Source organism: Ruditapes philippinarum, unplaced genomic scaffold, assembly GCF_026571515.1.
Source record: "Ruditapes philippinarum isolate M1 unplaced genomic scaffold, ASM2657151v2 ctg14787_1_1_1_1, whole genome shotgun sequence".
In the NCBI taxonomy this organism is placed as follows: Eukaryota; Metazoa; Mollusca; class Bivalvia; order Venerida; family Veneridae; genus Ruditapes; species Ruditapes philippinarum.
In genome coordinates, this window is record NW_026861000.1 from 6,848 (window position 1) to 20,725 (window position 13,878).

Here is a 13,878-nt window from a genome sequence, read left to right on the forward strand (position 1 = left end):
TGTATTCCTTTTTGAGGGCAGTTACAGAATAATAAATGAAAAATTCAAAACTAAGAAATTAAAATTTTGCCTTTGTCTCCCTTTCAGGCAAATATTTTACATTTGTCAGTCAAGATATTTCGAAAGATAAAGCAATGCATTAAGATTTTAATTATACGCCGAATGCACGCGGCTACTAGTAGATAGATATACGAGGGTGCATCAATAAATTCGTCAACTAAATCAATAGCGTCAAAACTACTGGGTTGTTTAAAATGAAACTTTAAATGCTGTGAAAACAGATTATTTAATTTTCAAATTGAATCGTACTATGAACAAAACCGTAAATGACGTCACGTTACGAGCGTCCGTTCGAAAATGGCGTGGCACAGCGTCAACGAACAGCGCATCGTAATAAAGTTTAACACAAAACTCGGAAAGTCTTTTTCCGATATTCGTGAAGATTTGCAAAAAGTTTACGGAGAGGCTGCTCTGTCAAAAGGTGCCATTTCAAAGTGGATGAAGCGGTTTAAAGACGGTAGAGAGGCAACTGAAGACGACAGTCGTGCAGGTAGACCAGTGACTGTAACAGATGAAGAAACAGTGGCTGCCATTCAGGAGTACATACTCCGAGATAGACGAGTAAGTGTGGAGCACGTAGCAGATAAGTTCGCTATTTCATATGGTACAGCTCAGGGCATTATGACTGATAGATTAGGAATGCGCCGCGTTTCAGCAAGATGGGTGCCTCGTTTGTTGACGTCGGAGCAGATGGGGGTAAGGGTGAAAATGTGTCAGCAGTACGACAGGAGGTATCGTGAAGAAGGCGATTACTTTCTAAATCGAGTGACAACATGTGATAAAACGTGGACTCACTTTTTTGAACCGGAAAGCAAACGTCAGAGTTCTGTCTGGAAGCAACATTCCTCGCCTTCCCTAAAAAAGCAATAATTTGCGGGAGATGTCACATGACAGCCTACAACACGTGTTCGAGTCATGGGTCGAGAGATAGGACAAGTGCAAATCATGCATTGGACCTTCCTTTGAGAAGGAGTAATCATTTTAGGTACTTGAATTAATTCTATTGAATTAGTTTACAAATTTATTGATGCACCCTCGTACACTCGTCTTTTCTGCAATGGGGAAAATGTTATTCTTTTTTGGGGTATTTTTTGTTTTGGTTTAAAATAAAATTTTAAAACTGTTTTCAAATTTTTTAATAAAAATAGCTTTTCTGATGAACAACATGTCACCAACTATAAAGGTATTAACATAAATTTTATTTATAGTTAAAGTGCCATGTTTGAATATCATATTCTTTTTATCATTTTCCAATTTTATTTATTTAATAAATAACGTGTCAATGAGCAAGTCTCTATTCTATTGACGTGAACCAAATTCGGACAGGGAACAAGGTATGACTCAAATACGCTTACGGGCGTAACGGAAATATTTTTTTTTGCAAAAAAGGGCAAAACTTATGCTTATTCATGAAAACAATTAACATTTAAGTTATAAAACAGATTAACTGAGTGTTTAAAGTAAGTTTGATTTAAAATGTATTATATGTTTTTGCAATAGGTTACCGAATTTGCAGGATTCTGTGATGATTGCTCTTTTTGTCTAGATTCATTGGTTCTGTACCTATATTCCGGGCAAATATGCAATCTTGTGTTTAATCAAGTAGTTAAATATTTTATAAATAAGTAAACAATACGTTACAAAGAATTGTTATATTAAACAATCGATTCATAACTATTATTTGATATTAAAGACATATTTTTGCTATTTGTAAAATAAAAGAACAGTTCGCCCTCAAAATTATTCGAACATTATGCAATTCACACCAATTAGCTTAGTAGGAACGAAGGCCTACGATGCATGTCAGGAAGGTTTTTTTAAACCAGGCTCATTTTGTTTTTTAATGTCTAAATTTGAAAAAAATCTATGTTCCCAGAAAATCAAGGGTTCCCACGTTGTCCAAATTCAAGATGGCCGCCAAGATGGCCGCCAAAAATTTAAGAAAATACCATTTTTACTTAAAATACAAATACAACACTTCATTTTCACATTTTAAATTCATTTATTCATCAAGATGATCGGAATTACATAGAATTCCTGATATATAAGCAATTTTTTTACTTTAAAAAGCATAACTTTTTGAAAATTGCCTTAAAATATGCTTAAAAAGGGTAAAAAACGTGTTTTTTTTTGCATTTGGCTGGTTCCAATTCGGCTCAGAAAATTATTTAACCTCTTATACAATATTTTTTCACATTTTTTTACAGATACATGATAAAGAATTTGAAAAAAAATATTTAAGTCTAGATAAAAAGTTAAATTTTAGTTTAAGGGACTATTTAAGTGGGTGGGGTAAGTGCCATCCATTTTGTGAAAAATACGCCATGTACTTAAAATACATCAAAAAGTATATAGGTCTTCTACAGCAATTTCTATGCATGGTTTTAATCATTCTTGAGATTTCCTAATCTATTTTTTAGTAATTAAAGGGTGCAAACTTATTTTTTCACACATTAAGGTGAACTTTTTGCCTTAAAAATGGCCGAAAATTTCATTTTTTAATGAAAAGCCCATCTCAATCTTACCTTTAAAATTGCATAAATGCTCATTAAATTGTTGAGTTTATCTTTAATCATCAAAATACAATAGCATACAAAGATATAAATATTTTTAAAAGTACAGATGTCAGATTTAACAAAGTGCAGCAAAAAAAGTGGGTGGGGTAATTACATACAATTACATGAAAAAAAGTCAAAACCTGCATAATTATATATACAAGTTATGGAAGTCTTCTCTGTCAATTCCAAAACATTATTTATCTTTCTTGTGACATTTCCATATTTTCTCAGTAATTTATTAGAAGTAACAATTTTTTTTTAAAACTTAAGGTTAACGTTTTGCAGCAAAATTGGCAAAAACACATTTTTATGGTAAATGTCTCTTAATCGCGGGAACGACTTATTTCTTAATTTACCGTAACTCTCAAAATGTTCTTCCATATATCGTCCAATGTGAACATACAACAATAAAATGAAGAAAAGACATTCTTAAGACATTCTTAAACAACAGAATATGTCACATTTAACTGTTCACAATGCCCATCTCTAAAAGTGGGTGGGGCAATAATCACCAATGAAATAAATACATAGATACACAGTTATTCTCGAACAATTCACAATGATGCTTTTGACCATTAGTTAACATGTTTGTATACTTTAGTATTAATAGTGCGAGGGATATTATACAAACTACATTTTCCTCATTTCGTTTTGTGAGGATTTAGGAACTTATCAATTTACGTGAACTTTTTAATAATTAAATGTAATGTTGACACATTGTAAAAAAAAAAATAGAAAATACCCTCAGTTGCATTATATAATTACATTCATGGGGATCAAAATCTATTTCTGAAACGTTCGGATTATAACTATAGTAATTAATATCAGTAAGATGTTGACTCAGCATAACACAATATCTTACAAATACACTGATATAACTAATCTCCCACAAAAGTTTACGGTTACTGAATGTCACTCATCATCATCTGACACTGAAATTTCTAGACAACCATCATCATCTTCTTCTTCCATCTCTGCTTGAACATTTTCGACTAGGTCAACTAACGTTGGTGGAAGAATGGGACCCTCAGCCCACAATGGTTCTAACACTTCGTTCTTTTTGGTCCACCCTTGCCCTTCAGCATGTGGTTCCGGATGTTCTATCACTGGTGTATGAGCATTTTTCAAGATGCCGAGACGATGGTTGACTCTTCTGATGTGTTGGCATAAATTATCCTGGCAAGGTGGCAGTTTGGATAATTCCACCTTTGACTTCATGGTCAGCTGTTCGTCGTCTCCTACCATTTTCTTCAAAAGAACTTCCCTACATGTGTTCACAGACCTCTCCCTTGGACACCCATACATCACACAGACAAACGCTTCTAACATCTGCATAACATCTTCTTCAACTGTCCAAGTATCACCCAGCATCCTACAGACATATCAGTTAAAAGTAATGACTATTATACTTTTATTTACTGTCATAATTTGTTAGAAATGTGTTACTGTTTCAGACAATTCATTTTTTTAATCAGTTACAAACATTTTACCTGAATGTTTTGTGGTATTTAGGATTACTCTGCAGCTTTCTGAGCGGTGTGACCCTTCCCTTGCCCTTAAATGCACTTGTGACATCTTCACCGGTGAACACATGCAGTCCTAGTAGAGTCTCACTGTATTCAGCACCTTGTGAGTCTGCCAGCTCACTAATATTCACCACCTAAGATGACAAAGTAGTTAATGCATTCAAAAGTTAAATATGTATTGAAATTTAATTTATTTTAAGTTTTAATTCTTGGTATATTATATATACATTCTGTTAGATTAAAAAAAGTATATACTGTTGGAATAATTACTTGGTACATTAATGAAATTCAGTAACTAGAAATTAAAGATAGGTTTAATGCATGGTATATATTTTTACCTGTCTCTGTTTTCCTGTACCAACGTCGAGATAAACTGTCAGTGGTACAGACTGTGCATGGAACAAGGTAATGAAGAATAAGTCAGAGTCGGGTGTACGCACAATAGCTGACTGGTAGCCAATCGTTGATGCGTAGTGCATGTGCAAAACTACTCTGGTATCTGTCTCTTCTTGGTTGGACACTAAACTGAAGATCTCCTCCGTTCTCACCTGAAGCAAACGAAAACAAAACGACCACTAGATTTTTGCCTGGATAAAATATTTTTTGTATACAATAACTAAAATATTAGTAGGTAACATTACAATTTATGTAGACTGTGGTATAAAGCTTAACATTATTGTAACTTACATCACCATTTGTCTTTTTTAACTGGTAAGCCCTTCCACCAACGACCACCACTGCTGTTCCACATCGATCTAGTCTGGATGCTGCTGACTCACTGCCCCAAACACGCAGAATAAGATTGCATAATTGTGTCTTATTGTCATCGTTGGATAGGAATTCTTTAAAGTCCGCTGGTCTACGGGTTGCAGGTCCATCAACGATGAATTTTCGACTGCAGCCTCTGCGCACTCTCTCCTGTGCCTTTGTAGAGTTCTGGAAGTAGCTGTCCGTCGAAAAAATAAAGTTCTTCCTTGCAACCATGATGTCCAGAATCTGCAGACATATTCCGCCAAACGTTGGTGCAAGGTTTGTAAGCTCATGAAAGAGAGCATTACCATCTTGGATGTAAATGGTGGATTCTGAAGGAGTTGTCGCTTGTGGCACATCCTGCAATATGGCATTCATTAAAGCCGCCTTGTTGCTCTTGCAAAAGAACCCATCAGGTGTACCAAGGCTATGAGGTACGGGAGTCAAAGGAAACCGCATCAGTTCTTCAAGGTCCAACTGTTCGTTCAACGATTGAGCTTTTACCAAAAGCATAAATGCTATGTTGCTCTGTTCTTGATACTGAATCACCTGTAATGGATATATTACAAATAATTAAATCTAAAATAAAACAAGTAAAACAAGTCAACTTTATGTAGCAACAAATAATGTAGCAAAACAATCTAAACAGTGACACCCAACAGATATATGAAAATGTCACCAGAACGCTTTGATTGTTCTGGTTTAAGAGGCTGACAGCTGTCAATCCTTCTCCGCCTAGCTCATGGTTCAGCGTAATTCGACACTTACATTTTAAAATTTAATAATTTAATACGAGACACAAAAGAAATTTTGAAAGACGTAGTTATTACTTTTCCCTGGGGAGCAGTAAGTTTCACTGTCTTGTTCGAAGCTTCCATTGACTTTAATTTTGACTTCGGTATCGGGTCAAAGAACTTGATAGGCGATGCTCCGTGTGTAAGTCTTTCGGCTATGAATCTTTGCTTGGCTTCCTTTCCCACCACCTCTGCCCGAAGAACATCTTGCTCAGCATCAGGGGGAACTGGAGCTCCAGAAGCCAAACTGTTTTAATAAAATATATTGTTATTACAAATATGTATTATTAGGTTAATCATTGTAAGTAATATTTTGAAAAACATAAAAAATACAGCCACTTATAAGGAAAAGTACCTGTACAAGTGCTCTTTGTTTGTAGCCTTAAACGGGTTCGAGAAATTGCAGATAGCTGTCATGGTACTGACAACTGCCTCTTCAGACTTCCTTATTTCGGCCCGTTCTAACTCTCGATGGCGTCCAGCCTTTGGTGCATCTGCGTCTTCCACCATACCGCACATGTCCAACATCTTCTCATAAAATCGTACTCGCGTAGAGGTTGTCCTACACCACCGCTGGTACGCCCCAAACATTGAGAAGAGACCAGTAAATCCACCTGCAATTGGACAAATTTAATTTTCCATTTACAGTAATCATAAACAAGAAATGTAGCAAATTTAAAACAAGTAAAGTAGCAAAACCCTCAAAACAATGAACCCACCCTCCTAACAGAAAGATTATAGAAACTGTCGCCAAAACGGTTTTATTGTTCTGGTTTAAGGAAGTGACAGTAAACTGCGAATTCTCTCCACCTAGCTCCGGGTGAAGCGTAACTCGACAATTAAAACATATAAACCATACACCTTATTTACTACAACTCCAATAACAAACACCTCCAACTGACAAAATATATTTTCAGATATGTTTGGCCTGTGTGCATACCTGCTGATTTAGTGAATTTCATGAACGTTTCCTCCATGGTTTTGTCGACTGCACTACACGAGCCTGGGATTAGTGATCGCGTCACTGCAATGCCCCCTTTCTGTAGTAGTTCCTTTGCCCCAGGATGAGTAAGATCTATGTTGGTGAGAAAAACCTCAAACCATGTCAGATACCTGCAATGATAAACGAATTTCATATTTAATAATTATAATTTCTTTCATCTAAAATTTATTAATATTTATCAAGGATCATTTGTATTGAAATTGTTGTTGATCACTATATTTTAAATTATACACTTAAGTAGTCGTAGGTCATATCCACATGTAATGACTATAAACTTTGTTGTTTTCTGTTTTAAATATATTTTCCAAACAGTATTTCAAATATTGCTAACATAGCTAACAGAGGTATTTTTATTTAACCAGAGTAAACTTCAAACTGAAATTACAAGACTTACCTTGAGTAGTTTGGTCCATCATATGCAAAGAACAGCCATCTGACCATAACACTGGTGGAAAAGATCCAAGTTGTTTGTTTTCACAGCATACAGTAGCATGAGGACAAGCCTGGCATGGTCAACAACACTCAACCAGAACATTGCAGTTTTTCCTAGTTCCCCATGTCGCACGGAATCTTCAAAGCTGATGTACTGATCAATGAAATCTGTTACAGACTGGTCGTCAAGCAAACTGTTCAGTGTGTCACGGCTTAAAATTGAAACCAGTTTCATTAAGAGAGTTGGGTTCAATTCACTTTCCATGTTTTCAGCAAAGCGTTCGAACAGTAACCTCTCCATTGCCTCTGTAACGGTCTTCAGGCAGAACAGAGCCTTTGCGTATGCCTTCCCGCTCAAAACATTTTGTATGCAACCACTTGTTACTAATCCAGCCTCGATCAGTATCTCTCCATACCCTGACCCGGCACACTTGTTCTTGGTGACCATGCCAATGTAGTTCATGGCGGTGTGGAAGGCTCCTGGCGTGATCACATGGTATTTGTACCGTTCTGGATACTTCCATATCAAAGGGAGTGCCTTCATGCATCCTCCTAGGTCGAACGTTGAAAGAACATACTTCTGTCCAACCTCTTTGGTAGCCTGCTCCGACTGTTCAAGAAGCGCTTCAATGACAGCGTAGTCTGTAAATGGCTGATCAATGGGTGTAAAGTAGTCAATGGTAGACTTCCGTGAAGGCTGCAATCCAGTACTCGAAATGAATCCACCAAATCCTGGAACTGACTGCTCATCTGCACTGCTTCCAACAACCCTGGATAAAAACCAAATTCTGTATTCCAGAAGGGCTTTTAGGTACATGTCATGGTTCTCATGTGGTGTTGTGAACACAGCTTCCCTTGGAAATGTTGGTCCGCACCGTTTGGTCAATGCAGTGGGTGGTAGACATTCTTGTTCATCAACCTTTAGAGACCGAGCCTTTGTGCGCTGGTAGACCCCGAGAGTGCGCTCAGAACTTGTAGCACAATATCCAGGCTTCAATTCTTGGATCATAAGTACTATTTACCACATTGGAACCATGGATATTTGTGGTTATCTTATTCAGATTGTCCCATTCAACATGGAAGACTTCATTTCCAGGGCCCGTCACAATAAGTGGTGTGAGTTTGGATGAAGAATCATTCAGTGCTTTAGCTAGGGATGTCTCAAGCTCTAAACTATAATCATATGATTCACTGTGACCCCAACCGACTTAACATGGTAGTGAGGATCTTGCTTCGATAGAGATGTCGTACTGTTGTGCTCAGCAAAATATGCTTCGGCATCTTCCATTCGCCATTCGTAACAGCGCGGCAAATGTCCTGAAATAAAACAAATAATTTGTTATTAAAAATTACTTTGAGAATGATATTTAACTTGTTTCGTATACATGAGGCTTGATACTAGTCAAGGGTTTGAATCTTCTTGTTGGGCTTTTTTTGGAAACTCAAATGGTCACCAGTACTGTTTAATTTTCTAAAATTATTTTTTAATATTATTAAACAGACTTCAAATTAATGCTCATGAATCAACTCGAGCATTACATTTAAAAGGTGTCTCCCCTGTTTGTACTCTCATTTTTTTTGGTTTGAAGTTCCTATAGAACTTTACTACATGCAATATTACAATTCAAGGCAAGAGCAATGATTTTCCCTTTTCTACATATTTGAACTTAAAGGAAACAAAAACAGGTATCAGTTTGGTTGCTGTAACTGAATGGTTTGGCCCTGGTATGTTATTGCTTGCCTGTCTATTGCTATTATGAAGTCAAAATAAAATGAAATTGTTAAAAATAAATTTAATTTAATTCATATTTATTGACACTGTCCTTTATTGGTATGCTGGAAAAAATACCTGAGCTATTGATAGGACGATTCTTCTTGTCTTTTCAGTCCCCGCAGAATCTCCACATACGAGTTGTGTCAGAAATGTTTGAAGTGCATCTGGGACCAATTCCTCCGGAGGAAAAAGCGTCAAGGTCATCGGCAGTGGGTGGCCATGGCAGCGGTTTTGACACCGTATATGCCTGTTTCACACTTTTCCTGAGATAAGTAGCTACTTCCTCTTTAACTGAACTTGATCCCAACTTGAAACCACTGGCAATTGCTTCTGGCACAGTCATGTCGGCACTAAATACCACACTATGCATAATGCAACCAGCACCTTTCTGTTTAGTGAAAGCAATATTTTTGTCCAATAGGATCCGACTGCAACCACACTTTCAAGTTTTATTGTTGTAATTTATATTGGGGAAGCCATTGTTATGCATTTCGGTTATGTACAAGTCCCTAACCGAGGCTAGAGGAATTACTTCCTTTTGTACAACCACTTTTTGTGAAATCATATCGCGTACCGACTGTTGGGCAAGGTTTTCTGACGTGTGGGAATTTTTAACTGAACCCCCATACTTTGGCGCTTAGAAAGGTTAAACACTTTCAATTCAAAATCCTTCCGACATGAAGTATGAAACATTGCCTCTCTGGCCACCAGGTCTTCACCTTTGTACTAATCGATATAAGGCAAAATCGCCCACCTCAAAAGCCTGCGACTCAATTTGTGCCATGTTGTGTTTGTGAATTGAACACACCGCTCTGTATTTGCATGTTTCTTTGGTTTCACTTCCAACTTTTTACAGAAGATGCATTCTGGTGGAAACTGATTACTACAGTTAGCAAAAATTCTTGGTGAATGGTGTTTTTGAGAATGTTTTGTACATTCTGCTTTACTTAACCTATCTAGGTTTTTGGTAAAGGCCTGGTAGCACCCACGGTGGTAACCAGTGATGTTCAGGTCTATTCCACATAATGAGGCAGGAATGCTCTTGCATATGTCATGAATGCGATGTGGTGAGTCACATGGTTCAGCTAATCGCTTGTTGCGAATTGAGTGCAGCTGATCTAGTTTTTGTTCAGCAGAGACTTTTAATTTTGTAGAATTTAGTGTTACACAGTCACCATGATTGCTAAGTCCACTGTTGTGAATAATGCACCTAAAGTCTGTGGGTATATTCAGCTGCTCGTCGTACTTCCGTTTTTTACTATTGGACATTTTCTCATTTGTTTAATATTTAACACTACACGTCATTGATGATGAAGGCATTCCACATATCTAAAAAACAAAAATTATTTTTTACTTAGGAAATTCAAAATTAAAATCCAAAATAAACGTATTTTAATCATTGAATACATTGAATACAAAGTTAAATTAGTTTTTGTGACACTGTTAAGTATAGTAATTAGCATTGTGGACTTAAATTGCACCTGTTTCGTGGTAAAACAATTATTTCTACAAATTTAATGCATAAAGAATTTTATTTCAATGCACATTTTTCACATTTCTAATAAATTATTAAAACTGTCTGAGAGCGAGACAACATCAACCAACCCACACTTCCAATGGTTGAATTACACATTTTATGTTCAAACTTACTGGTGTATCCACAGCTCAGCTGGCATTAGCTTGGGAACAAGGCCTGTAAGGCAGGGCTCAGTAGTGGAGTATGTGCAGAGTAGTTTTACTTCTAAAAGCAAAAAAAAAATAGGAATTTAGGGTTTTATTTTGGTATAAAATAGCAATAATATGTAAATTATCTTTTATTCTTTTATATAAGTCTAATACTAACACCTCAGGAAAAGAAACCTACAATATTTATATTTGTACAGTTACAGAAAAAGTTATTGACATTACACATTTGAAAAAACACACTGACCTTCTGGATCATTCTTGTGTTGTTTCATATACGGTACAATAATGCATCTTCATTTAAGGTCCCATTCTGACTAAGCCAAATGAAGTGTCTGAAATAAAGTAATTCTGACAGAATGGTTTTCAAGTATGTCAAATATATTTTATACAGTAAATATTTGTATAAATTCAATTTAAAATACTGTTACATTAAAATATATAAAGAAATATGAAATGTCCCACATAAATAGTTTTATCATTACCTACATGTACATGCATTGATAAATATAAATGATTATATATGTTATATTCAAATAACTTCTATGTTGTAAATGCAATTATTTTTATACTTGTTAATAATAATTATCAATGTTTAGGGGTAATCTAATTTAATAAAAATAACAAGGTACACAACATACCTTCTAAACAGATGAGAATAAATTATAATGCATTTATGGCACGTACCATGTCAACATGGTGGTGCATTGGGACTCTACAGCCACTTGTCAGATTAATTATCAGTATGAATAGCTATCCTCAATCATTGCCTGAAAACAAAAAAAACATGTAAACCTTGACATGATATGTCCTCAAACCCCTTCAGATTGTTAAAGAGGGCAAAAAACAAATTATCCGGATATTGTATGCATCCGACTACTACTCAAGTTTTTTAAGAAAATTAAACAGGGATCCTCTTAGAGAATGTCCATATTTTTACAAAAATGATTATTTATAATACATCATAGCTATAAACATTAATACTCAAATATTTTTACAAATTTGCAGCATTTCAACCGCTCAAAAGCTTTTGTTTATGTGAAGTTCTGGTGCATTTCTTTCTACATTAAAATCTGACATTTTATATTAATAAATTATAAGAAATTCTTTGAGAATTAAAGATTAAATACTGGGCTTTAATGTTTCATACCTTCTGGTACAATCTACTCTAAAAATCTGTGCAAATTCGTCGGTAAACTTCGTGTGTTCTTCAATGACATTGGAAACTTTCAGATGATTTCATGGCTTAATTATATCAAAGGGGAGTAACTGCGTAATTTGTGAATCTACCTTCCATCTATAAAAATGGCTTTGACTTACTTTTATATCGAGACAATACTAAAAGAGAAATACAATGACAACATACATGTTTTGTAGTTATAATAAAACTCTTATATATATAGAAATAAATTATTATATATACATCATGTATTATTCAGGTAATTTTCGGGTATTTTCAGGTAATTACCCGACTTATATTGAGAGTCCCTTAAATTCATATTTCCTTTCATATCTGAACTTTATGTTTTTCTTTGTACTTGGTCAACATATATCTGTAAATAAATGTGAAAAAATATAGTATAAGAGGTAAAATAAGTTTCTGAGCCGAATTGGAAGCAGCCAGATGCCAAAAAAGACACGTTTTTACCCCCTTTTTGGCATATTTTAAGGCATTTTTCAAAAAGTTACGCTTTTTATAGTGAAACTTTGCTTATATATCCGAAATTCTACGCAGTTCCGATCATTTTGATAAAAAAATGAATTCAAACGGTGAAAAAAGAGTGTTGTATTTGTATTTTAAGCAAAAATGGTATTTTCTTTAATTTTTGGCGGCCATCTTGGCGGCCATCTTGAATTTGGACAACGTGGGAACCCTTGATTTTCTGAGAACATAGATTTTTTTTCAAATTTAGACATTCAAGAACATAATAAGCCTGGTTTAAAAAAACCTTCCTGACATGCATCGTAGGCCTTCGTTCCTACTAAGCTAAATATTTAAATGGACATATTCTCGGCGCAACGGAGATCTTTACCTCTGTCTTAATCTTGAATTTAATTTAAAGTTAACCAATCATTTCATTTTACTTGCTATCAAACTGATTTTGTTTCGACCAGACCTTTCAATCTTTGTCGCAAAAGACAAATATTTCAGATTTTCAGACCTGGCATTACTTTGTGAATTTATGTAGAAGGTTTTGCATTTTCACAAAACAACGCAACTTATTAGACAACGAGCACATACCAAGAACATGAAGAAAACTTGATTAGTGCTTCGGATATTCAACTGTAATAGAGAACAATTGTTAAGGCTGATTTTGTACATTGCCTGTGACTGTTCACATCATTTTGCGGCGTCTTTGATTAATATTTAATTAACATTTATCTTGTAGGCAATAAATTTGAAACAATTCCATATATTGTAAAGGTGTTGCTGCTGACATTCTGATATAGAAATCATATTTCATTTGCATCATCAATAATTGAAATGTTTTAAGATTAAACAATACATTAAATTTGACTTTTAAACTTTTTCAAGCGAATCGTCACGTTCTTTTTGTCAATCTAGCTACTTTTCATAAGCGTGTCCCCAATGCTGATTAACCATTTAAAAATCATCCCCTTTAACAAAATGTGCAAACCAGTGAGATTTAATATAATCGCCCCTCCCAAAAAAAAGGCTTGTAAAATAATTTTAGCAATACTCAAAAAATATTGTGAAAAAAAGGAAAAGATAAAAACGAATCTATTAGTTTCTAATCAAGATATGTTCATATTTCTATGAACACAAACTTAGCTAGTCGACTTACCTTCTTGCAAAAGAATAAAAAAAACAACATTATTTGTTTTATACATATCTTATTTTTCAAACAGGAAAAAAAGACACTTTGAACGATATTGTACATTCGAGGGTAAAGTGGATATATCTGATATTTGATTACTGTCAAGACTGATTGTATTCATATCGATTGTTAAACTTTGAGCCACAGTCTGTCTAAAAAAGAATAATAATTATCGATTACGAATACATTTGTCAAGATTTGAAAAACGACACTACATTTGATAGATTTGTGATTATTCATATCATTGATAAAGATGAAGAGTATGTAAATTTTGAAATGTGATACAGCAAAAAATTGCAAACACTATATGAACAAAACAAAACAACAATATACAAGAAATGATGTGAACGTCACAAAACAGAGTATTTTGCGTAATTATCATAGAGAACATCATGCTATAACATTGAAAGTGTATAAATATTACAAGACGTCACCGAGGTATTTTGAACAAACATAAA

At 34.8% G+C, this 13,878-nt stretch overlaps 3 protein-coding genes across 3 annotated transcripts; 1 reads left to right on the forward strand and 2 right to left on the reverse strand.

Moving 5' to 3' along the window:
* The first annotated feature begins 357 nt into the window (after nt 1-357).
* On the forward strand, nt 358-930 carry LOC132714188 (protein GVQW3-like). Its single transcript, XM_060696976.1, has one exon. It carries the CDS (start codon nt 358-360, stop codon nt 928-930), a length of 573 nt encoding a protein of 190 aa, XP_060552959.1.
* A 1,953-nt stretch (nt 931-2,883) lies between these two features.
* Nucleotides 2,884-6,337, reverse strand: LOC132714189 (uncharacterized). Its single transcript, XM_060696977.1, has 6 exons — nt 6,044-6,337; nt 5,725-5,935; nt 4,832-5,443; nt 4,483-4,692; nt 4,109-4,278; nt 2,884-3,990 (listed from the first exon to the last, which is right to left on the reverse strand). Exons 1-6 carry the CDS (start codon nt 6,277-6,279, stop codon nt 3,531-3,533), a joined length of 1,899 nt encoding a protein of 632 aa, XP_060552960.1. The 5' UTR covers nt 6,280-6,337; the 3' UTR covers nt 2,884-3,530.
* Nucleotides 6,338-6,649: 312 nt separating this feature from the next.
* LOC132714190 (uncharacterized) lies at nt 6,650-8,132 on the reverse strand. The gene is made up of 2 exons (XM_060696978.1): nt 7,086-8,132; nt 6,650-6,801 (listed from the first exon to the last, which is right to left on the reverse strand). The coding sequence occupies exon 1, from the start codon at nt 8,130-8,132 to the stop codon at nt 7,104-7,106; it is 1,029 nt and encodes a 342-aa protein (XP_060552961.1). The 3' UTR covers nt 6,650-6,801; nt 7,086-7,103.
* Between the last annotated feature and the right edge of the window lie 5,746 nt (nt 8,133-13,878).